This window comes from Echiichthys vipera (assembly GCF_963691815.1).
Source record: "Echiichthys vipera genome assembly, chromosome: 16".
NCBI lineage: Eukaryota > Metazoa > Chordata > Actinopteri > Perciformes > Trachinidae > Echiichthys > Echiichthys vipera.
The window spans coordinates 25,887,105-25,913,267 of record NC_139841.1 but is presented as its reverse complement, the minus strand read 5'-3'; the positions used below and the strand labels follow the sequence as shown (position 1 = coordinate 25,913,267).

Genomic DNA, 26,163 nt, shown 5'->3' with positions numbered 1-26,163 from the left:
TCCATTCATAATGTAAGAAATCCCACGTATTGAAGCTGTCAGGGCACATCTGCGGAGTGAAAACCATTTCATTGGCGACTGGCTCAGTGAAAGAGTGGGTCGTCCTCCATTCGTGAGATTGGCGGTTCGATCCCCATCTCCCCAGGTCCACATGTCGAAGTGTCCTTGTGCAAGACACTAAACCCCGAATCGCTCCCCGTGCTGCGCATGGGTGTGTAAATGTGGTGTGAATGGTTAGATTAGATCATGGCTGCCCACCCCTGCTCCTGGAGGGCCACTGTCCTGCATGTTTTAGGTTTCTCTCTGCTCCAACACACCTGATTCTAATGCTCTGCTCGTTATCAAGCAGGTGGAGCTCGTCACAGGTTTGATAATTGTTAGACTCAAGTGTGTTGGAGCAGAGAGAAACCTAAAACATGCAGGACAGTGGCCCTCCAGGAGCAGGGTCGGGCAGCCCTGCATTAGATCATGGGTGTCAAAGTGATCCAGTAAAGGGCCGTGTGGCTGCAGGTTTTCATTCCAACCAATCAAAAACACACCTGGTCCAACAAATCAACTGTGTGAAGACAGTTCAGGTGATTGAGTAAGTCGAGTCAGGTGTGTTCTTGCTTGGTTGGAATGAAAACCTGCAGCCACAGCGGACCTTTGCTGGATCACTTTGACACCCCTGGAGTAGATGGTCTGTAGATGTCCACTGCCATCAGTGTGAATGTCTGTGTGAACGGGTGAATGTGACAAACACTGTGAAAGCACCTTCAGTAGTCAGAAGACTAGAAAGGCGCTTTATAAGTACAAGTCCATTTCAGGTGACGACCTCTTGAAGCTCATCATCAGCGTACTTTTCTTTGCTGTGGTTTGTTGGGGAAGCATCGTTGGAGCCAGCGACACCAACAGACTCAACAAACTGATCAGGAAGGCCGGCTCTGTGATTGGCTGCAAACAGGACACTCTGGAGGTTGTGGTGGAGAGGAGGACACTAAAAAAAACTGTTCTCCATCATGGATCATCCTCTCCACCCTCTCCAACTCACACTGGTCAGACAGCGGAGCACCTTCTCCGGAAGGTTGTCGTAGCAACAGATACAGGAAATCTCTCCATCACTGTTTATAATAATAATAATATATATATAATATATGTATATAATAACTCTCTCACCTCTGCCTGACAGAGAACTCTGCTCTCTCTACTGTTTTTTTTGTATATGTTATTATTGTTATAGTATATTTTCCATATTCTGTTGTATATATTACTATTGTTTATTGTTTATAGCACACTGTGCACTGTATATATACACTATGTATGTATTTGATTCTATTTATGTTGTGTACAAAGTGTTTATTTGCTGACCCACTGCTGCTGTAACATAATCATTTCCCAGTCTGGGATCATTAAAGTATTTCTATTCTATTCTATTTTATCAAGAGAACGCAGAGTGTGTGCAAAGCAGTGATCAGAGCAAGAGGCGGCTCCTATGAAGAAACTAGAATATCAGACGTGTTTTCAGTTGTTTTACACCTTTTTTTGTTAAGTACATATTTCCACACGTGTTCATTCATAGTTTTGATGCCTTCAGTGTGAATCTACAACATCAACAGTCATGAAAAGAAAGTAAAACTCATCGAATGAGAAGATGTGTCCAAACCCTTGCTCTGTACTGTGTATGGTAGAAACACCCAGACAATGTTTCTGAGGGCTCGTTGCACCTGCGGCTGGAAACCAGATGAGGTCAGTAGTCGTCTTAAAATATGAGATTAAAGTTCACTTCAGTGCAAATGTGTTGCTGCTTAGCTCAGCTGAATATTCTGTTGTTATACCTAAAATCAACAGCAGAGTAATTACACACGTTTAAATAACGTGTGCAGACGTCTACGTTACAAAAGGAGCATTACGGATGAATACTAACCATTCAAATGTTCAGTTATATGTAAAGTTGCGACTGGTTTTAAACAATAATAGTAAAATAACGTGATTTTTTTTGTACAAAATCAAATTAAATGTATTTTTTTATTATTATAGTATCCTAACGTTCATTTTAAAGCTCATTTTGTATTAAGAATAGGTTGAAATCATCGTACCAAATGTATAAATAACTCATTTTAACCCAGTTTCTCCCCATAACACACTTCTGTTTTTGGTATTTTAACTTTAATATTGACTTCTCGTCGACGTCTTATTCACGTCCTGCTTTGGAAAAGCGACACTTTTCTTTTCCCCACTTGCTTTTCTCTGTTTAATGGATCACATTGAAGACTTTTATGACTCAATAACAGACAAAATAATAGATTATTATAAAAATATATATACAAACACATGGGCGGATTATGGGGCCCCCGGGCACAGGCATGTAAAAAGCCCCCCGCCCATCTTAGTGCAGGTCATTGTGGGTCGCTTTGTGGCTGTTTTGAGTCTCTTTGTGGTTGTTTTGAGTCTCTTGGTGGTTGTTTTGAGTCTCTTTGTGGTTGTTTTGAGTCTCTTTGTGGCTGTTTTGAGTGTCTTTGTGGCTGTTTTGAGTGTCTTTGTGGTTGTTCTGAGTCTCTTTGTGGTTGTTCTGAGTCTCTTTGTGGCTGTTTTGAGCCTCTTTGTGGTCGTTTTGCATCTCTTTGTGGTTGTTTTGTGTCTCTTTGTGGTTGTTTTGAGTCTCTTGGTGGTTGTTTTGAGTCTCTTGGTGGTTGTTTTGAGTCTCTTGGTGGTTGTTTTGAGTCTCTTTGTTGCTGTTTTGAGTCTCTTTGTGGTTGTTTTGAGTCTCTTTGTGGTTGTTTTCCATCTCTTTGTGGTTGTTTTGAGTCTTTGTGGTTGTTTTGAGTCTCTTTGTGGTTGTTTTGAGTCTGTTTGTGGTTGTTTTGAGTCACTTTGTTGCTATTTTGAGTCTCTTTGTGGTTGTTTAGAGTCTCTGTTGCAGTTTTGAGTCTCTTTGATGCTGTTTTGACTCTCTTTGTGGTTGTTTTGAGTCTCTTTGTGGCTGTGTTGAGTCTCTGTGGTTGTTTTGAGTCTCTTTGTTGCTGTTTTAAGTCTCTTCGTTGCTGTTTATAGTCTCTTTGTGGTTGTTTTTAGTCTCTGTGGTAGTTTTGAGTCTATTTGTGGTTGTTTTGAGTCTCTTTGAGGTTGTTTTCCATCTCTTTGTGGTTGTTTTGAGTCTCATGGTGTTGCTTTTCATCTGTTTGTGGCCATTCTGTGTCTCTTTGTGACTCTTTTACCTTCTTCTTTGTGGTCATTTTGTTCCTCGTAGTTGTTTGATTAAATCACTACACACAGAGGCTCTGGTCCAGGGCCCACTCAATAATCCAACCCATGCACACTTACACACACTTTAGGACAATCGAGTGCTGAGTCCTTCAGTCTCTGCTCAAACAAGCCTGTGTGAAATAAAACAGAGCGACACTCTCACAAAAGAGGAAACTGGTAGCAGACCCACTTCAGTGCCAACAGGAAGGGGCACCGTGGAGGAATAACACATTCAAGGGCTTCTCTTCTTTAATGCTTTCATACATTACAACAGTGTGTGAAAAACAACCTCCGGCCTGCTGTTAGCTGTCTCTGACTGTCAGCTGCTCGCTCACAGCTGTCACGGATGAGTTCAGTGGAGTGGGTAGAAGGAAAGACACACATATACATGACCAAACCATGGATGACTCATTTACTGACTCATTTGCAACCTTTAGATGTTGTAAAATAAATGTCCTGTGTCTTAAAAGAAAGAGGAGTTAAACACAGAAGGGTTATTTTGCACGAGTGACTGTTATCACCGTGCATTCTTCCTCTACGAGGTGTAAAAGGAAACTGTAAACGGCTGTCTCTCCTCCTTCTCGTCCGCTCTGACTCTTCCTTCGAGAAGGAAAAAACTCAAAGCCTCTGGCACCGAAACAGGCCGGAGTTTCTGCTGCACTCTTCAGATTTTTCATGTGCCTAATCTGGAAGTCATCAAGCGCTGTGTGTTTAGTTTTGAGTGCGCTGGCGGAGGAAGGGAGCCACAGGGTTGTGCCATGAGGCTCCTCTGCAGTCCACATGGAGGAGGGACTCGTCGTTTTTGTGACCACACACAAACACCAGGAGGTCAACGGGAGCCGGGGGGGAAAGAGGTGAAGGTGGAAAATGTGTGGTTGTTGTATCAATAACGTGACAATGTGAAAGGGGGCGTAGTGCTGATGTATCCTCATAGACTGTATGAAATATAAACATCCGTAATGACACCCAGAGGTTTCTAAAGAGCCGTCAGTGTGGGCGGCTCTAGCAGGCGCCATCTTGGCTCTGCATGACGCCGACCAAGGAGGGTCAAAAGAGATGTCAGAATGTCTTAAACTCCATATCATTGGTGTTTCAAACATGTGCAGTAACACAAAAACACACGGGGATGATTGATTTGTGTCACTGTCGGCCTCGGGTGGGAATATATTTCATACGAGAAATAAAGATATGTATATTGTCCGCCATCCGTTCGAGCATACCCGAAAAGGCCTTAGTGTTCACCATCTGCTGTAAGCCTCTTACATCAAACATGCAACATACCAAAGCCCCCACCACAGCGACTTCCTGGTTGATCCAATCAGGAAGTGCCAAAAACTGCAGTTCTCTGAGTGTCCACTAGGGGCAGGTTTCATAACAGAGCAGTTTCTCATTGACCCCCATGTTAAACAGGCCGTTTTCACAGCATCATTAAACCTGTTTAAGGCCTGGTACAAAAAAACATTGTAGTCTGTATGTTTAGGTCATATCTCCATGACAACACTGAGGGGGATGGATTTTTTGTACCAGGCTAGTTTTTATTTTATTGGAGGTTAAAGTTTATGAATAATTAGGGGCGTGGCCTCTTGAGTGACAGCTAGCCTCTGGCCCTCACTTCTCTCCGGAGGTAAACGTCAGCCAGATGGACGTATCACCCTCCCCCCAAGAGGAAATGAGGAATAGTCAAAGTCTGACAAGATGGCGACCCGTAGGCGAGGACGTTTGGATCAAGTTGAGAGAACGGACCTCGACGGAGACGCTACGTCCATTTTTTATACAGTCTATGATCATACCTCAAAACTCCCATCAGGTCATAGACGTGTCTCAGCCTTTATTTAATAAGCCTTGACTCCCAACAAACGGGTGTCGATGAAGCTAAACACTCTATGCTCGCCACCTGTGCGGCCATCCTTTAATAATGCAGAACTTTAAGTTGTGTTTTTAATTGAAACAGCTGAGTTAAATAAAATTTCACCCCCCTTATCATTGTCATTAATGGGGATATTATCTATAGAGACATGTAACCATGTTTATTTCTGCTGTAAAGTCGGCATTTAAACATGGGGGGGGGGGGGGGGGGGTCTATGGGGATCGACTCACTTTTGGAGCCAGCCTCAAGTGGCCGTTTGAGGAACTGCAGATTTTGGCACTTCCACGTTTGTTTCCGCTTGGTTATCCCCCAAACCTGCAGCTCCCCTCAAGCTTTATGGAGCTTTAAAGTGTGTTTCAGCTTGTTGTTCAGCTCTCCGGCCCACAGCGTTACTGTTCTGGTTCACCCTCCACGCTCTCATATAGCGTTGTTTTTCGAGAGATAGATAACTGTAAAAACCCACTGTTCTCTCTCTCTTCAGTCGTCTTTAGCTTACAACCGAAGCACAGCTGCGATGATGTATTTCCCTGTGATATGTGGCAGAGAAGAAGTTGCATAAAATGGAAATAAGTATGTCAAAGTTGCACTGAAGGAAAGCCTTGAGTAATGTACTCGAGGCACAGAGAGAGAGAGAGAGAGAGAGAGAGAGAGAGAGAGAGAGAGAGAGAGAGAGAGAGAGAGAGAGAGAGAGAGAGAGAGAGAGAGAGAGAGAGAGAGAGAGAGAGAGAGAGAGAGAGAGAGAGAGAGAGAGAGAGAGAGAGAGAGAGAGAGAGAGACACACATGTAGAGTTCAGTTCTGCATCATTGGAAAAACTGATCACCCGCTGGCTGGAAAACGTACCCACCCCCACCTCAAGGGCCAAACCGAGGTCTCAGCAGCACCAAGCTGGCTGCTCCACTTGCTGCACCTCCTCCCTCCCTCCTCCTCCTCCCCCCTTTCCTCACAGTGAAGCTCCCACTGGATAAAAACTGACACAAAACCTTCGTTCTTTTTTCTCCCTTCGCTTTATTCATTTGGCAGAAACAAACGGGAACAGACAGGACGCTATCTATGACTCCCTGAAACCTTACTAACAACAGCAATACTTCATGTGTGTGTCCTCGACATTCGTGTCCCATCCGCGTCTGCTGAGTGAGGACCGGACCCTTCACAGGTCCGACGCTCAGCTCAGCTCAGGCTGGGATTGAGCTCACTTCATCACGATTCTTTGCAGAACAGAGGACAGACGCGCTTCCTCTGCTCGTCCCTGTGCAGTCTGTGTGAATACTAACTTCCATCGATACATCTCAAGGCTCTGCGAACACCGATCATTCAGGCAACAGTACATTCTGTAAGCTCTTGAGAAAAGGGACCCCCGCTCTGAGCTGAAGCCGTGTGTTCTGTGAGTAGTTTATTCTGACTGAGTAGTGGTTCCCTTGTTTGAGTTTATACTCACAAAAACAGCTGACGGATCCAGGTTTGCTGGTCGCACGCCGGTGACGGATACACCAGTGTTTTAAAGGCAAGAGCGACGCCATCATCAGCCCGGCCCGGATCAAGCTGACCCAATCATTCTGCGATCGTAACTATGTACAAAATATATATAAATCACACTTATTTACAGAACACGTGGTGACAGACAAAGCCTCTCGGGGCGTCCACGTGCTTAAACATGAATACTATAACACACAGCACCTCTAGTGGCTGAAGGACAAACACTGAGAAGAAAAAACACTTGGCACTTGTAGATTTCTCCCACATAAACAACAAAACGGAGACAAACACAGGGTCAGTTTTAGTGGTAAACAATGCGGGGGCCTCCGTTTTCACAGGCCGGCCTCACGAGGACAGGCAGAAGTTGCGGGTGTTCCTCTCCGTCTCCTCTTTTCCCCCCCGAACAAGACAAAAGTATCTGGGCCCTCAGAGGAGGCAGATGAGGCTCTTCCCCTCCTCGATCTCCTCCTGGACCTTGTCGCTGGAGGTGGCGATCTCCGCCTGCGCGGAGAAGACGGCGCAGACGAAGGTGAGCACGGTGCCGCCCATGGCCGTGTAGAAGGCCCAGCCCATGGAGCAGAGCCCGGCCCGGTACGGAGCCGCGTCGGGGCCGCAGTACAGCTGGACCTTCTCCGAACCCCAGCCAGCGGGGTACAGCATCAGACCCAGGATCAGAAACAGACCTGCGAGGGGAGACACAGAGAGAGGGAGCGTGAACTGACGGTAGTCGTTAGAACACGCGGGAGCTTACGGGGGTTGGAAAGGTTTGAAAAGTGCTTGGATCTTGAATCAAGTGCTTGAAATGTACACTATGTGGGATTCATTCATTCATTCATCTTCAACCGTCGTGGGGGGTGCTGGAGCCGATCCCAGCTGACATCGGGCGTGAGGCGGGGTCCACCCTGGACAGGACGCCAGTCTATCGCAGGGCAACTATGTAGGATGCCAACCCTATTTAGAAACACTTCATTGTGGTCGTCTGTAGCAGTCAGTCTAGGGATATTAATTCTGGTCACAAAAATACATTCGTACAATTGAATTTCTACTTAATTTCTTTTATTTCAGATGTCGTTGTGGTTAAATACATAGCGATGTTAATGAACGTGCGACGAAAACTTTCACTTCTTGATTTGAGCTGTTATTTCTGGGCTTTCTGGACAAATTAAAGCCACAGAGTAAAAACGGAAGTAAACCACAGTCAGTTTGTCGGTCAAGTCGCCCGTGAGGATATTTACGATTATCACGATAACAGAAATTCACCACCATTGACTTGTGTCGAGAGAAAATAGTTCCTACGTGAAAATGCTCCCGACAGCTTAGTGGATTATTAGAATAACCAGGTTATGGTTTCTGGAAAGAGACGTCTTTCAAAAGGTATTTTATGGTGATTTGTTAAACCATAAGCTGAATGCCATCTATTCATTCATTCATTCATCTTCAACCGCTTATCCCGGGGTCGGGGTCGCGGGGGGGCTGGAGCCGATCCCAGCTGACATCGGGCGTGAGGCGGGGTCCACCCTGGACAGGACGCCAGTCTATCACAGGACACATAGAGACGAACAGAGACAGACAACCATTCACACCTACGGGTGATTTAGAGTCATCAATGAACCGAACACCTGCACGTCTTTGGACTGTGGGAGGAAACCGGAGAACCCGGAGAAAACCCACGCAGACACGGGGAGAACATGCAAACTCCACACAGAAAGGCCCAAGCCGGGATTCAAACCTGGAACCTTCTCGCTGTGAGGTGACAGTGCTAACCACTACACCACCGTGCAGCCCTGAATGCCATCTAGTTCCATTATATTGGAAACAAGGCAGATATCCAGGTATTTTTTATTTTGGCGTGAACTGTCTCTCTTGAAACCCCCCCCCCCACACACACACACACACACACACACACACACACACAAGGTATTAAATGGTACAAAAACATTTCCTGCCACCATGACACTTGAAGCATCCCATCAGGACATTGACAAACGTTGCACCAGGCAGAAATGATTTCCTGCCGACCGTCTGAAACCTGACAGGAGACGATCGCAGCAGTGAGGCAGGAAAGAGAGAACTAAAGGTGAATCTTGACACGCGCATGCCCGTCGGGTCAGTGCACGGCAGAGAGCGGAGAACAACAGGAAGAGGTAGCTGAAGGGCTTCCCCTCTTGCTCCAGTCACCGGCTGACCCTCCGGCGTCTCGGAGGAAGGATGGAGTCACTTCCTGTCTTACTGTGACCCAGTTCTACCGCCGTGACTTGGCTTCAAACTACAACTCCTGACACACAGGCGGTGGAGAGTAAGTAAACACACACTGAGTCAATTCTTGAGCTTTGGTACAGTTCTGAGGTACTTCACTAACTCTACACTTACTCTGCAGATTCACATAATTAATACTAAACATAATCAACAAATACATGATGATGTTATATTACAGATTTAAGCAATGATCTATGATTTGGAATATTGGTAATTATTATTAACATTGTTTGTAAGGCGATTATGGGGCTGTAGTCTGATCTACACAGTATGAATAGCAAAAAGAACCAAAAAAATCCATTCAGTCGACCAATGGGAGCCATCAGTACCGAAAGTTCCCATTGATCAATTTCTTCGTACCCCCGATCCAATCCCCCCCATCCCCTCCCACTCCCCCTCCTTTCCTGTAAGCTCTGAGCGGCTAGCGATTAGCTTAGCAGCTCAGCTACCGGAGCTTCTGTTACCATGGAGAAGGAAAAGACCGATACCAGCAAGCGGCCTCTGCTCGCCCCCAACGAAGAAGGTTAGAGAAAATGACAGTCGGCCGAGGAAAAGACACTAATATGACCTATATAGGAACCCAAAGACGAGACAACATCGGAGATTCCTCTGAGCGGTGGAAAACCAACGTCAGGATTTGGGCCTGAAAACAGATGCTAAGTCAGCAGACTTTTTTTGAACGGGTCATTTTATTGGCGTTTTGTTGTGGTAGATGTTTCATAAATAGCCTCCATTAGTCTGTGCCAATACTGGCTAATGACTGTGAACGTCCCCGGGCTGATAAACGCTTATGTCAACACATGTTAGCAGACGTTAGCTGCGTGTTTTTAGCCGACCAGCTTCTGAGTCTTCGTCTTACTTTTTTCAAATCTGTCTCAGAGGCTCAACTGATTTTCAGGATGTAGACCAGAGATTTTGCCCCACGTGACATCAGATTCAAAAAAAGACCACAGAGTTAATTACTGCAGTCATGTCCATGCAGAGTTTGAAGTTTGAATTCATTTCATTTTATTTTAATATAGGAATGAATTACAATGACATACTTAAGTGACTTGCGGTTAGAGACACTTAATTTGGCTGCTTAAAATGCATGGACCTAAACGCAAGGAATATGCTGATGTCAGGGGAGTCATAGATTTCATCATTCAGCAGCTGGAAGGACCTGGGAGACATTGGTGATTTTAGACATCAACACACGGCCGGGACAAACGCTGCTCAATCAGCGATGACAGCTAATCTGGTGATACAGGACCAGGTTGTAATTTCTAACTACTACAGTAAAGGTAGGACTGTGGCTGTAAGAACTGATCTGTGGTCAGCAAATGTCTCAAAAAACAGCACACATCCTCGAACCTGTCACTGACATCCTCAGGCAGACCATAATGACCTTTAATTGTGAATAATAAACAGCATCACTGCCAGCTCCATGTGGATAACCATCCCGCTACTGAAGGTGAATGATCTTGTGGCCATGAGATCGTAAAGCAAGGCCACGCATTCTTTTTTTTAATCTAATGTCAGCATGGGGGCTCCGTACAAAGCAGTGAAAAGCGTCAGTTTATTCACAGCAGCGCTCCGTCACGTTTGGTCGCCCATCAGTGGCGTCATATCGTCTTTGTGCAAGTGCGTTGGCAAAGTGGTTGTCTGCCATTTTTAACTTTATTTTAACTAAACATGGCTCTCGATTCACCCGTAGATCCGCGTCCCGACCCTCACCTATGGTCAGAAGCTTTGAGCTGTGACTGAAAGAATGAGATTGCGGATACAAGCGGCCGAAATGAGTTTCCTCCGCAGGGTGGCTGGGCCTTAGAGAGGTAGGTTGAGGAGCTCAGACGCCGTAGAGAGAGAGAGAGAGAGCTGTTTTTTCACATTGCATGAGGCCAGTGGAGGTTTGGGCTTCTGATCAGGATGCCCCCCGGGCGCCTCCTGTTAGAGGTTTTCTAGGCACATCCAACTGGGACAAGGCCCCGGGGGTAGACCCAGAACATGCTGGAGAGATCGTATATCTCGTCTGGCCCGGGAGTGCCTCGGGGTCCCCCTAACAGGAGGAGGAGCTGGGAGGCGTTGCTGGGGAGAGGGGGCGTCTGAAATACTCTGCCTGGATAAGCAGATGAAAACGGGTGGTTGTTTCTTAACCGGGTGAAGGATTTTGTTCGATTGGATCTCAAGTTGTCAGAGAAACAAGCTGAGCAAATAACATCGAAGAAACACTGAACATGAAACCGCTTTATTCAGTGGTTTTACCAGCTTCAATAACCTGCTTCGAGAGTCGGTCACGTCACCAATCTGCGTCTTTTGTTATTGTTTGAGAGACCCCCCCCCTAGAGGCAGAAACATTACGTTTAAGTAAAAGATTGAATGCAGGACTTTTTTCTGCAGTGTTGCTACTTTTACTGAAGATCTTCTTATCGCTGCAGCAGATTATACATAATCTAGACACGTGAAATCTTCACTCTAAAGCCCTATTCATACGGGATTAGTCTGACGTGGGGACGTGGGTTAAAACAGTCTAACCTCAGGACGAAATCCACGTATTCTACCAGAGGTGGGAGGGCTTACTTCATTTACGCGCTGCCGTCCCCTCCCTGTCTCTGTGTGCGTGCTACGTATCTTCCTGATATCACAAAACTGACTAAACATGAAACTAAAGCAGAGAATGCGATTAACTAAAATAAGGTGTTCAGTGCATCTTCAAGCGCCTTCGTGGGCAGAAAAATGTGGGAACTACGTATTAACGCGATACGACGGAATAACATGTTTCACAGAGGCTCGTATTCAGACAGCATCAGTTTGCGTTGATTACTGACGCGGCGAATTTGGACGGGACTAAAACCTCTGGTAAAAATGACTTTACCCCACGTCCTGTCCGAACAGGGCTAAAGTCGTTTAATGTCATGGGGACGGACGGACAGACGGACGGACGAGGGGCCTGCCACCAATCAGAGCTCAGGAGGAAACATTTACAATAACGCAATTACAGAAATGACGCAGACAGAAGATGAGAATTCCAGTCTCGTGTTAACGTAGCTCTCCGTAGACGAGCTGCTTCGACTCCGTAAAAACAAATGTGGAGGTGAAACTGACTGTCTCACTCTCTCTCTCTCTGCTTCCTTTCTTTTCTCCTTCCCGTTCTCTTTCTCCCTCTTAAAGCGCACAATATCGTATTAAACAAGGAAATGAAAACTAGGTCATAAATTCTTTCCACATGTTGCTGCACTGCCCTGACGTCCAGACCGGCTCCAGTGATGGATTGAAGGTATGGTTTTAATTCTCAACTCCACCCCTCCTAAGACCCCCACCGCCTCCATACACACACGCGCGCACACACACACACAGGCACACACTCCCCCTCTACACACTGGACCTTCTAACCTAATATCCCTCTGCGCTCCACCCTCCCAGCCTCGCTATTCCCTCTGCACTGGCTCTCGTCTCCGTTAACTTCCAAACTGTCAATTCTCCACCATCAATCCGTGTCTGATAGCTGCCTCCCTGCCACCAACACCACCTCCTCCTCCTCCTCCCTCCTAACCTCTGCTCCCACAGCCTCCACCCTGTAATACAGCACAGCACGTCTGCAACTCTGCTCCGAGAAATCTGGCCGCCCTTCTCCTTTCCAGGAAAAAAAAAGACAAGAAGAGAAGAGCCGGGTCCACCGCTGGGATCCGCACCAAGAGAAAATAAAGGGGAAGAGACAGCGAGAGGGCAAAAGGGAAATACTGGCAACCCCTTTCTCTATTAATCACTCGGTTTGTAAAACAGGAACAGAAGGGGAGGTCTTCTACGGTCTTGTTTTGTCCAACAAACGAACCAAAACCCCAAAGATATTTAATAAAGTATCATGTTAAGAGAATAAAAAGCAGCAAGTGTTCAGATTTAAGAAGCTGGAGACATTAAATGTGTGGGATTTAGTGTGAAAAAGGACTTAAGGGGTAGAAGAGAAGCCGAGTTAATCCACTGCAGGCGGGAAGGGAACGAGTGCTTTTTTTATTTTTTTTTTTATTTTTATATTATTTTTATTTTTTATTTATTAATTTTTTTTAATTTATTTTTTTTTATTATTTTTTTTTTTTATTTTTTTTATTTTTAATTTATTTATAATTAAATTTTATGATGAGTATATAATGGGGGAGGAAGAGTGTTTACTCTGAATACTTTTAAGTGCATCATTCTGATAATACGTCTGTGTTTTTAGACGATGGTAAATTTACTTTTACTACGGATAAGAGGTTTGAGAACTTCTCCCACCACTGTAGACGACTCAACACACGGCTTCAATGTTTTATCTTACAAAAAAATAATTGAATAAAACAAACAGACAGTACTTAATTGTAGACACTCAGATCAGATTTTAACAATAATGTTAGTTTTGTGTGTGTATTTCAGATGTTTAGCAACAACCTGATGCATTTAATGTTGTGTTTATGGTCTAATATTTGAACTGTTGTTGCTCAACAGTAAGTAGTATGTTTTGAGTATATTTTGATACTAAATGCTAAATGACTAGTATACAGAAATCAACAAAAAAATAACCACAAACAGACAAAAAAAACTATAGGGATGCAAAATTACCATGAAGAGATGCTAAATGACTGAAAATAGACAAAAACCTCGACAAAGACACGCAAAATGATTAAAAATAGACGAAAGATGAGCACAGAGATAAACAAAATGACGACATATGAACGTTAAATGACTAAAAATGGATGCAAAACAATCACAAAAAGATGCAAAACCACCCCAAAAGGATGCCAAATGACTAAAAATAGATGCAAAACCACCCCAAAAGGATGCCAAATGACTAAAAATAGATGCAAAACCACCCCAAAAGGATGCCAAATGACTAAAAATAGATGCAAAACCACCACAAAAGGATGCAAAATTAATAAAAATAGATGCAAAACCACCCAAAAACGATGCAAAACAATCACAAAATGATGTAAAACCACCCAAAAAGGATGCAAAATTAATAAAAATAGATGCAAAACAATCACAAAAAGATGCAAAATGACTAGAAATAGATGCAAAACCACCCAAAAAGATGCAAAATGACTAAAAATAGAGGCAAAACCACCACAAAAGGATGCAAAACAATCACAAAAAAGATGCCAAACCACCCAAAAAGGATGCAAAATGACCCAAAAATAGATGCAAAACCACCACAAATGGATGCAAATGCCTTGGGTGTCTTGGGCCTATGTAGACAGAGTCAGGGGGTTCTTAGATGCCTGTGGGCCCGTTGTCTCAGAACACGTGCGTGTGGACACGGCCTCACTCCTGAGGGGAATATCCGTCTCCTCAGGTGCTAAATGCTCCGCTCTGTGTGTGTGTGTGATGTGTGGTGCTGGGCAGGTAGTTGTACTGCGGCTTTATTGGAGCTTATTTGCTTAAAAACAGCTGGATGCTGCCCCTGGAAAGGTGTTTGATAAAAGCTTTCCAATTAAAGAAGTGAACGTTTATTGGTTGTAAAATGCTCCCCGTTGTAAAAATGACTGATAAATGACTGTAAACGTGAAAAATAACAAAGGCTTCTCCTAACGTTGCATGTTTGCGCCACATTTGGTTTGTTCTTATTAAAGCTAGTAAACGCACAGGAATCCAGCAGTTCTTCCTTATTTACATGCTACCTTATGTCGGAGTCATCACCACGCAGTGATGCTGCTTAAATTCCTGCCTCATTTCCAGGCCGGGGGCTGAGTCGACGGTTAAACGTGTGACGAGCTCCGTGACTCAGTGGCTGGAGGGAAAGTTTACGGCAGGTAATAAAAGCATTTGACAGAATCCGAGGAGAGTTTTTACTGCGGGGTTCGTTCACCGTCTTGTCCTCAATACCCTTTTCCTGGCTAAAGGTTGAATGAGTGAGCGCGGCGTTTCAATAAATGTACGCTACAGGTAGTCGAGAAGTCTTCGGGGGGGCTCTGCGACTGACCCTCGACAGTCTGTTTTAGCCATTCAGCAAAAGGGGGAATGGATTTACCTTGAGCCGAAGTCATAAAAACAACCTGAGATGGAGTCTGGTTAACGGCATGTGATGGGGCCGGCAGAAAGTGTGTCATAGGGGACAAAAGAGTAAAAAAACACAAGTGACATCAGTGTGTGTGTGTGTGTGTGTGTGTGTGTGTGTGAAGATTAGGTTAATGGGCTTTGGAGACTGCAGGGCAATGACGTGAGCGTCCCTGGCAGCGCTATCACGATCTTCCCATCTGAGGTCAATCACTTCCCCAAACATCTGTCGTCTGGCTCCAGTTTTCTCATTACCGGAGGGTCGGCACGAATAGTGGAAATAGTGATTAGCGGAGAGCCGGGGATGGCGTGGCGCGGCGCAGCATCGGTGATATGATATCATTCACAGGCCTCGTAAAAAGAAAAAAAGACACGTTGAAGACTGTCGCTGGTGCATAAAGAAGGTGAACTCTGTTAGACGTTAGGTTCTGGGTTCTTATCTCTTCCTGCGGTTGAAACGAGTAAAAAGGTTATCGACCCTTTTAGCTCCACAGGCACGAAGGAAACCCCCCCCCCCTCCTCCTCCTCCTCCTCCTCCTCCTCGGTGTCTGTTTGAAGCTCCCCTCGCCCCCTTTCCTCTTCCGCATCCTCATCCTCTCCACAATGAGGAGACTCAGCGGAGCATTTCCCCACTTTCATACCTTAGACTCTCGGATGGTCACTATAAACAGAGGGCTTTACAGGTTATATAACACTACTTTAGTGGTGATGCTGGTTTCTGCTCTGCTGCAATGCTCCTGTCAACACTCAGAGAACTACGCTCTGGATCTAAAACGCTTTTTAAGGCATTTCTGAAATCTAAAAACAACAAAAGTATAAGTTATGGACTGTACTTAGAGCTGCGACAATTAATCGATTCGTTGTCAAATATTGAATTATCTCATCTCATCTTCAGCCTCTTATCCGGGGTCGGGTCGTGGGGGCAGCAGCTTTAGCAGGAGACCCCAAACTTCCCTTTCCCGGGCCACATTAACCAGCTCTAACTGGGGGATCCTGAGGCGTTCCTAGGCCAGTGTGGAGATATAACCTCTCCACCTGGTCCTGGGTCTTCCCCGAGGCCTCCTCCCAGCAGTTTTGATAATCAATGAATTGGTTTGAGTCATTTTTTTTAAAGAAAACAACTCTCTGAAAAACATTTGAGGACGTCATCCTGGACACTGGGAACTCACTAATCGACGCTTTCCACCATTTCCTGAAACTGTCACAGTCAACATTTTGGAGAGATTCAATGAAAGTGAGCTTTTAAGAAGGTATTTCCTTAATGGCGACGGTATTATGAATGTGGAAGAGTTGGTCAGGGATGCGTCACATCACCAGCCGACTCAGACGATCTTGGCGTCTCTCGGCTGCCGGTCAGGAGGGTTTTGCTCCAGACGATAAACGTCCCATCCAGACCCCACATAGGGCTGCAGTTCATTCACTTCCCCATTGGAGTGTTTCTGTCATAAACTCACTCTTAGGGACTCATTCCCTCTCAGCCAATCACTTTGGGCATAGAAGGGATGAACATGATGTCATCCATAGCAACGAGGTCGACCCCGCCCTCGAGTTTGAGTTCAGTCGTCCGTCCCACCCCTTAGTAAAAGTTGCTCTCAGAGGCTTTGGGATGAGGTTTGAAGAAATGACTCTGAACTAAGAACTTTTAGTCCTTCTTAGGAGAACCCCCCAGACAACTAATCGATAAATCGGAAAAAATAATCAACCGTTAGTTGCGGCCCTAACTCTACGGATTATGTGACTTCTGCAAATGTTAGCTTGCCCGGCTACCTAGCTTTACAACCTACAGTAGTGAATGAGGAAGCTGTAAATAGTAAAGTAGTAAATGGAAGCTCAACCATCACCATAACCATAACCAAGACTGCATGGCTTAGTGAAGGGTCAAACCTGTACTTAGAGGGATACTCCACCCAAAACCCGTCACCTGGTGGCTCTGGAGTTGCTGATCCAAGAGCCACTCCGCATGGATTCACACAGTTACAACCGATCCCAGTAAAACTCCAGAGTCACAGCAATGAAAAAAACACTCAAATCAAACCGAGCCCCTCCTGCAGGATGAATCACCTCTCTGCTGAACGTTCAATCTGTTCAGAGCACTCCTCCGCCTCCTCAGGGCTCAGAAGCTTAACCCAAAGTAGCATATTTAGCGATTCAATATTGACTTTAAGGAGTCCCCAAACGTCTAATGGTCATACCGCTCCATCTGACTCATGCAGCTACAGCCTCATACATAAATGATCGATGTATTGAATAATATCCACGCTTCACTATTGACGGACTTCTCTCAGGCCTGCACAGAGCTGGGTTTACAGCTCAGCCCATCCTTCACCACACGTCGCCCACCTTTTTTTCTGTTTAGGCCTGCGCCAAATAAACAACTGTGGGGGAGGACAGCAGCCATAATCACCACCGCAGAGCTGGGAGCCTTCACAGTGTGCGAGAGAAAGAGGAGGTTCAGCGAGGGTGATCTCATGGCCTCCTCCCTCCTATAACTCACCAAACTCAAGTCAAAGCGGCCTGAGATTTGGCCTCAGACACACAACACTGGAGGTACACACCCTTCAGAGATACGCATGCGTGCTCCACTCGCTTTTTTCCAGCTGACCGGGTAGAAAGTCAATATTTGGGTGGCAGTTGCTCTGGGGTAAAAGTTCACAGAAGACTTCACGAGATTCAAACACATAATTGTGGCGGTGGGAGTTGCGGTGCTCGTAATGAACGCGTTGGGCTGAAAGTAGAACTTTTTTTTATTTACCTTGATGAACGGCGGACGCCACAGGAATGAAGGGGAACAATTGAAGGTTAGATGGACCGTTAGTTAGCTTCACAAGTCTCTCTTTAGAGGAGTACAGTCAAGTGAGCAAAACACATCTTTATCGCCTCCAAAGGGAATTTACGAAGAGCGCGGAACGAATGAGACGAACAGAGTTTATCAAGGTATGAAGTTTGCAAGGGCTTTGATTCGCTGCCCTGTAATTTCTCAAAGTTCAGGCTTGAATCAGGTCAGGTTTGTGCAGATTTCCCAGTTTTTTTAATGCATGCTTTATAGAAGAAGAAGAAGAAGAAGAAGAAGAAGAAGAAGAAGAAGAAGAAGAAGAAGAAGAAGAAATAGAAGAAGAAGTCCTTAATTTGTCCCGCAATGGGGAAATTCAATTTTCACTCTATTTTTTCATTTTACACACACAGGCCTGAAATACACACACATGCACAGACAGGACCTATATACATGCATTTAATGGAGAGATGTTAGAGCGAGGGGGCTGCCAGTGACCAGCGCCCTGAGCAGTTGGGGGTTCAGTGCCTTGCTCATCAACAGCACCTCGGCAGTGCCCAGGAGATGAACTGGCACCTCTCCCAGCCACCAGTCATGTATTGTCATGAATAATTTATGGGCTGTATCCCATTGTGTGCGTTACAATCTGTATTTAATATGGCATAATATGATCTGTTACGTCACTGAAAAGATCTTTGTTGACTTTACCTTTTCATAAATTAGTTAATATTTATCTTTTACAGTGGAAATTCTGTTTTTTAATCGTGCCCGGGCACAAAACTTGCTGTTGTGGTTAAGGCTTGGGTCGGGCTTTGGACAAAAACTATGCGGGTTCACGAAGGTTCAAGCCTGATTTCTTTTGGACTCAAGCTTGGAGGCGGGTCCTGATCAGTATCAGTATCATCAGCGTAGTCAGTGTCAGACATTTTAGGGAACAGAACCAGAAGGAAAACAAGGAGGAGTTTAAATATGGGGATAATGCTCTCTCCTATTCTCTCCTTCTCACTTTATTGGTAATATTTTACACTAAAACACTTATCCCAATATATTCCTCAGAACATGCTCCCTATAAAGGATTAAGTGAGAGAAAAGTGCAAACCGTGCCAACTGTCTCACCTCCGTAAACGGACGGATCACGGCGTAAAGTGAGTGAGAGATTTGGATTGACACGGTGTGGAAAATTACAGAAGTGATTAGACACAGCCTCCCTTTTTTCACAGTTAGAAAGGTGTGGGTGGAGGGTGTTTCTGAAGCTGTCTGACCATCCGACAAGTATTTCTGATGACGTAAACTGAAGCCTTAAAGCGTCTTTTTCGACACTTGCACACATCAAATAAGCCATCAAGTTTGTGTATGGCCTATTAACGGAGAAATCCGGTAGAGTCGCTAACAGCCGGATGTGGCTAACACTGATTAGCTCGGGGCAGTACGGTGAAGGCATTCAAACGTCTTTTTTTGACCCATTAATACTGCTCAAAATAAGAAGCATGAGAAGAGTCCCTACACAGAAAACAAAGCACCAATGGGCTCCTTCCTTTGGGATTGACTTTGGTAATCCACTTGAATGGACTTTACTATGAGAGGAGCTGGTACAGGGGCCAGTAGGTAAGTCTTTAAAACACTCTTTTAATAAACTCTGGCTTCACTAACTACGCTGATGGTGCTTTGTTTTGTGTGTAGGGACTCTTCTCATGCTGCTGAAGAGGTTTGCTGTTATTTTCAGCAGCATTAGTGGTTAAAAAAGACCTTTAAATGCCTTCACCGTACTGCCCCGAGCTAATCGGTGTTAGCCACGTCCAATTGTTAGTGACACTCTGGGACTTCTCCATTAATAGTCTCTGTGGCTTATTTGATATGTGCAAGTGTCGAAAAAGACCATGGGATGATTTGACGCCGGACTTTAAGACTATTTGTTCAATGACACAAACCTGAGTCTGTTAAATACCTCAGGAGTGACAACATCGATGTTTTAAAGGCCACGTTCAATTGCACTTAAAGTGTGTCATGTGCACATCTCACCTGCGATCCCTTGCAGCAGTCCACACACATTGAAGATGCTCTTCTTCATGATGCTCTGGAAGCACATGGTGAAGACGGAGATGAACGCCACGGCACACAGCAGCAGGATCCCCGCCGCCAGGAAGATAGAAGTCGCCTGCCAGAACCCGCTGGCAATCTCCTCAAAGTGTATCGCGTACGGTCCGCACAGTATTCCACGCTTCAGGTGGGGCAGTTTTATACAGCGGCCGTAGATGCCTAAAGTGGGCCTGTAGGCCTCTCCGGCGGTGGTGGCCCCATGGGGGCCGAAGACGGCGTCGGGGGTGCGGGGGAATCCAACCAGCCAGTCAGTGCTCATGAAGGCGATGAGCTCTCCGAACGCGGCCACGATACTCAGCAGAGTCCACAGCATGGAGCGGCAGGTGACAATGACATGGCACATGCTGACGGCCGCTGGAGTCTCACTCTGATCAGACTTCAACACCGCTGTGACGTGGATAAGTGGTAAAGTGCGAGGCCCTCAGAAGCCCGAGAGCTGAGGTTGTGATCCTTCTCTGGCGGAGACGTGAGAGCGAGTGAACACTTCACAGGAAGGAGTCGGTGACAGCGCTGAGCACAAAAGGTTCACGTCAATGATTCACAGTCTGCCGCTTCCCTCTTTTTCTCTCCTTTCTTTCACTTCTTATCTTCTGCTGGTGTCGCTTCGGCACAGCTGTTCTTCCTCCTCCTTGGACTCGCCCTCCTTCTGTCGGCTCGGTCTTCACACTCTTATTCTGTCTGGTTTTTGGTGTCTACATTGTATTGAAGTTGTGTTCCCCGAGCCAGCCCGCTGGCGTCACATCAGACACACCTAGGAGATAAAACAGAGACACAGAACAACAGGGTGAGCGCTTTAATTGCATGTATAAAAAAAAGAAATTGCACATATAAAAAAGAGGCGGTGAGTGATTTGTTTTATTTGAGGAAGTGCAGCTCTCCTGTTGCTCCTTTGTCATATTTGGAAAAGCAGAATGAGGAAAGTGTGGAGGAGGAGCAGAGAGAGGAGGAAGGGAGGTTCTGCTGTAGATCTTCGGCAGAGGGTTTAATGACTTGTGCGGAGACGTGTTCATTTGAAGTGGGCCTCTTCTGTTTTCTGTGTGTTTACGTTTAAGGATTTGTGATCAGGGCACTCGTCGAGTTCTCTACTCCCTGCGGATCTTCATGACTGGGATTGTAAAGATGAAAACTGGGAAAACATTATGCATGTTGCGGAGGTGGAGATGGAGATGGAGATGGAGATGGAGATGGAGATGGGAGGGGGTTAAAAAAGACGTGGAAAGAGGGGGATGAGAAGCGGATGCAGACAGAGAGAAAAACAAGCCTGAGACCTCGCATCTGGCAGCCCACACAGCTGACCCGGGGTCAGCCAACGATTGATAACACAATCGGCCCGTCCGGCTGTCACATGACCGCCTGTGATAACCTCAGTGACATCAACCCCGCGGCACTGCTGAGTCAGTGACAGGACAGCACAATGAGGAAGTTGCAAATGGTGTCAGTTCATTAAAATGCCAGCTGGAATGAAAACTTTTAGATGTGGATTTTGCTTTATTCAAGTGTAATTCAAGCGCAAAATCACCGTATTGACTTTTTCGGCACTTACACCCATCAGATAAGACATCGAGACAGTTTCATTCTTGTAAATTGAGTTTTGTGGAGAGTATTTTCTGATTTATGGAGGGATAAAAAAAGGTATCTGAAATTCCCTCTGTAAAAAACCTTCTATGTCAAAATAAACAAAATGCAACAAGATCCAATGTTCAGAGGTTTGTTCTGGAAATGTACACAAATACGCCCATATTTAAGTAGATAATGCCTCAGTTTGCGTATTTAAGGGCATAGTTTCAGAGAACTTTTAATGCAAAATATTTTCTTAAAGTGGAATTCTGGCGCAAAATTATCCCATCGTCTTTTTTGGCACCCAAAATAACAGCAAACCTCTGCAGCAGCATGAGAAGAGTCCCTGTACCTGGCCCCTGTACCAGCTCCTCTCATAGTAAAGTCCATTCAAGTGGATTACCAAAGGCAATCCCAAAGGAAGGAGCCCATTGGTGCTTTGTTGTGTGTGTAGGGACTCTTCTCATGCTGCTGCAGAGGTTTGCTGTTATTTTCAGCAGAATTAGTGGTTAAAAAAGACCTTTGAATGCCTTCACTGTACTGCCCCGAGCTAATCAGTGTTAGCTACGTCCGGCTGTCACATGACCGCCTGTGATAACCTCGGTGACATCGACCCTGCGGCACTGCTGAGTCAGTGACACCACAGCACAATGAGGAAGCTGCAAAGGGCGTCAGTTCAATGTGTTTTATTAAAGTGTAATTCCGGCGCAACATCTCACGTTAGCGACTCTCCCGGATTTCTCCGTTAACAGTTGTTACGCGAAAAAAAAGAGGTTTACTTGATGTATATAAGTGCCGAAAAAGACCATGGGATGATTTTGTGCTGGATCAAAGCTGTAAGCAGTTCAAAAAGCTTTTACACTCTCGTGCAGACAGTGGCGAGCTGTGCATGAGCGACGATAACCTTCACTGCTGAACAGATGTAAAGAGAGAGATGTTAAAAACCCCACTTCTAAAGAAGTTATGAAAAGTTTGAGATTTTATCTGTGGAAGACATTAACAACTATGAGCAGAACATACTTTTCAACACAGACGTTGGACTGCTTCATACAGGCCTTTGTGCTTGTGTTATAAATACAGTTCTGGGCCCAAGTTGACAGTTGTTTCTTTTCTTTGAGTCTTTTTTTTTCTCTGCACTGCCTCTGGAGAGTCTGTTACTCATTCTCCAACCAGTGTTTGGCAAGGCAGCGGAGGGATCTGGGGGCCGTTACTGTTGACACGTGTGCCGCCCGCACTGCGAGGTTTCCATCACCCGGGCCCCCGCGGTGTGCCCTTACAGAGAGGGTCGCGGGGAGGGACCCACGGACTGTCCCTTGCGGTCACATCCCAGCGAGTGTGCGGGTGAGTGAGAGCGTTACACAAACTTTGATCTTTGTCATCCTGTTGAGATATGAACAACAGTTCTCTTCTTCCCTCCCCTCCTTCTTTCTTTTCCAGCAGAGAAAATGACCCAGATCTGTGGTTTTCTTACAGTACAGGGCGGCGTGTGTGTGTGTGTGTGTGTGTGTGTGTGTGTGTGTGTGTGTCTTTGGACTGTGTAAAACAGATGAGATCATAAGAACAGGCGCAGACAGCCGCCTCTGTGGATTTGAACCAAAATTAATTTTATGAATCACAAGCGTTCTCGTTGCCTCACCACGAACAGATGCGGGAACAGATGCATTCACGGGGCTGGACTTTTTGAAACTCCCCAGCTCCTCGTGCGCAAAAACACCCGTTGACGTCCCAGAGGTCTTTTTTTTGACGACTCATGTTTGACGTTAGGGTTTAAGACAAACGGGCGGACTGAAATGTTAGGGTCAAACATTTGCAGGCCAGTTGCGAAGGCTAATTCTTCACTGACAGGAATACTGTTGGAAAACACGTCGGAGCTAAAACAATTCAAACCATCTGGGGGAGATATACGGAGCTTTGAAGACCTGGTCACTTAGCCTTTGACCTCGCCTGGCAGCAGTGTGTTTGCATCACGTGCCTGTTGGTTACACACTACTAGTGGGTCTTAATTTGTCTGAAGCTGCCCTCTTGAATGTGGGTTAGTAGATCTAAAAACAAGTCTGGGCAAGTCTGGTTCTATTAATGTACCAGGAATTTGTCACGACCTAAGCCCAGACGTCTGCTCACCGTACCCAGACGGACAGATTTGAGGAGTTATCATGCACAGAAGTCTCCCGAGATAGACCGAAGCATGTTAGTCCATATATGTTAGGCTCGAGGTGGATTTATGATGTCCTTCATACTCCCTGAGTAACCAAGGAGGGGGAGACCCAGGATTATTCGAGGCTCGGTTTACAAGTTTCAGACTGCACCCACCGCCCCGCTGACCCCCAACACTAATCTCCATGCATGCACACACTTACAAGACTCCCTGCCATCCGACACATGCTCCGCCAAAAGTGTGAGAGAGTAGGATAGAAATGAAGGGGACCTCTCCACAGTTGGGGCTCATTTTACCCTGAAGCTCTCACTAATGGAGAGGCTGAAAAAGAAATTCAGGATTAACTAATCAACGCTCTGTTAAAGATGCCACTTTGGTCGAAAGAGGAACGCCACATGGCTGAACCGAAAAGTTCGACAGCTTCATTCATAACGCTGACATTTGAATACTAAACCAACACTGAGTTTAAATCCTGTATTTCTGTTGGTACAGTCACAGATTAGGCTACACTAATATTATCAGCATTAAACTATTTGTAGGACTAGATTCCAGTGGCGACGTTGTTTCCAACTCGCGTGATCCAAACATTTCAACTCCAGACCCTTGCCTGAGGGCTTGATTATTATTTTATTATCAGGGGTGTAGTCCGGTCTCAGACCACTTCTCTTGAAGTCTGGCCCTTGTCTTGGTCTCGTGCCTTGTTGGACACCGGTCAAGTTGTTCCTGGCTGCTGATTCGGGATAAGGTGTGGGACGTTGATACATTGCATTGATTAGTTTGATGACAGAAGATTAATTTTGTTTATCGATCCATCATAACTCTTTGATCACTACAATCACATTGGAAAGACACTGTTGACTTTTATGGTCTTGAACAGCAATCAATTTGCTCTGGCCTTGACTTGGTCCCGACTGCGTTTGGACTTGGTCTTAACTGGGAGTCAACTGGACCCGGACTTGGATTTGACTTGGACTCGATTGAGTAAGTTGACTACAAACATGGCTCTTAATGGACTAGCCTGCTGCCTTTGTGTATTTATGTTGACAAACCATGAGTTATATTCTTTAAAGGATGCACACTGACTGATGAAAAACACACAAAAAACGAAGACTAGGCTCACTTACGTATGATTAGACTTAATGACTTTCAGGGGGCGGTCCTAATTAGCACTAAACACAAAGTACAGCAGAGGCTGATGGGTACGTCACTAGTTTTGCAGGTATTTGGTCAGAAACCAAAGTGTTCCAAACTTGAAAGTCAGGTCTGTTGAAAAGTCAGGGGATCAACAAAGTTATTACAATTCATCCTGAGGGCGACGTGAATGTCTGATCCAAATTTCATGGCATTGCCGTCCAGTAGTTGTGGAGAACATTCACATAAAACCTCATGACGGTGCTTTAGGAAAAGTCAGGGGATCGTTGGGCTTCAACCTCTGGGAACATGAATATATGAACCACTGTTTTATGATAATCCAGAAAATATCAAGATATGTCCCTAACAGCAAAACATATCTACTTCAAAGTGCCACAACAGGAACAGTTCAAGGGATCACCAATGTCTGTAGGATTCCACCTCTGGGAACATGAACATATGCACTAATTTGTATTTTACCTCTGGAAACATGAATACATTTACCTTTTTTATGATAAACCAGCAAGTATCAATATCAGTCAAAAATATCTACTTTAAAGTGCCACAAGGGGATCACCAATGTCTGTAGGATTCAACCTCTGGGGAACAGGAACCCAATTTCATTCCAATCCATCAAAAAGTTGTTGAGATATGTCAAGTGTTGGACCAGCCCTGCCGTCCCCTACAGCCAAACTGCTACTCACACTCCTCAAAGTGGCCACTCAGCCTTTCTCTTATCACCGCAACAAAACAGCAGGAAACGCTCTTCCACGCTGCCACTGGCCGGAAACAATCTACATATCTATGGAGACATGCCGCGACTAGAGTGACGCGTCACCATGGAGAGTGTTTGTTTAGAGCTGGATGGGGGGTTTAAGGGGGGGGGGGGGGGGTTGTGTCGGGTCTGCATGCTGAGAGGATACGCTTCAACAACCTGTTACGTGAAGCGCGTACAACTCATCCGTTTAAATATCATTTAACTCAGAAATATGCAGCTTTTTTTTAAATGTGGGTTCTCTCGAATGTCCGGCCCATGCATCTCTCGCCTTGAGTGACCCAACCCCAACGGCAAAGCAATTTTAAAAACAAAGGGAGCGCTTATAATCTGTGAGGATCTGTTTGAATGGGAAGCCCCTGCAGCTACTGAAAGGGAATGCGGGAGACGATTGGACACGGAGGACCTCAGACACTGGTGCAGTCACAATTTTTCTTGACTCCTAACGGCTCTGTTTGAAAGATAAAACACATGGTGGAAAAACACAGCAACAGCACTTTTCTCACTCTGGGCATCCGTCTGGTTTGGCGTCGTTTCATCGCTCTCGTGTAGGCGTTAGAATAAGTGCGTTATTTAAGGGAAATAACAAAAGAAGAAACCAGGTTTTCCAGTCTTTCCCGACACTTCTGCACATCTGCTCAGCATCCCGGAGCTCGTCATTCAGATCAGAACATAATATTTACATCCTTGGACAAGAACCCGTCTGACTGATAGCATGAATGAGTGACTCAAGCGCTCCCTCAGAAGGTTAAATGAGGGGAAATTGAACGCGGGATAATTAAGAACAATAAGTCCAACCTGTCTCCATTGGTCTGTGGATGGTCCAGTTCTCCTGGAGTCGTTGGCGTCTCTGCCC

General features: G+C 45.4%; 1 protein-coding gene across 1 annotated transcript in view; it reads right to left on the bottom strand.

Moving 5' to 3' along the window:
* Positions 1-6,861: 6,861 nt before the first annotated feature.
* lhfpl2a (LHFPL tetraspan subfamily member 2a) overlaps positions 6,862-26,163 on the bottom strand; it is a 51,659-nt gene continuing 32,357 nt past the window's right edge. Inside the window, exons 3-4 of the mRNA XM_083929976.1 lie at positions 19,612-20,440; positions 6,862-7,246 (exon numbers count right to left, since the gene is read on the bottom strand). Of these exons, the coding sequence (XP_083786102.1) occupies positions 6,990-7,246; positions 19,612-20,032 (678 nt within the window). The 5' untranslated portion in view covers positions 20,033-20,440 and the 3' untranslated portion in view covers positions 6,862-6,989. The remainder of the gene's footprint in view (positions 7,247-19,611; positions 20,441-26,163) is intronic.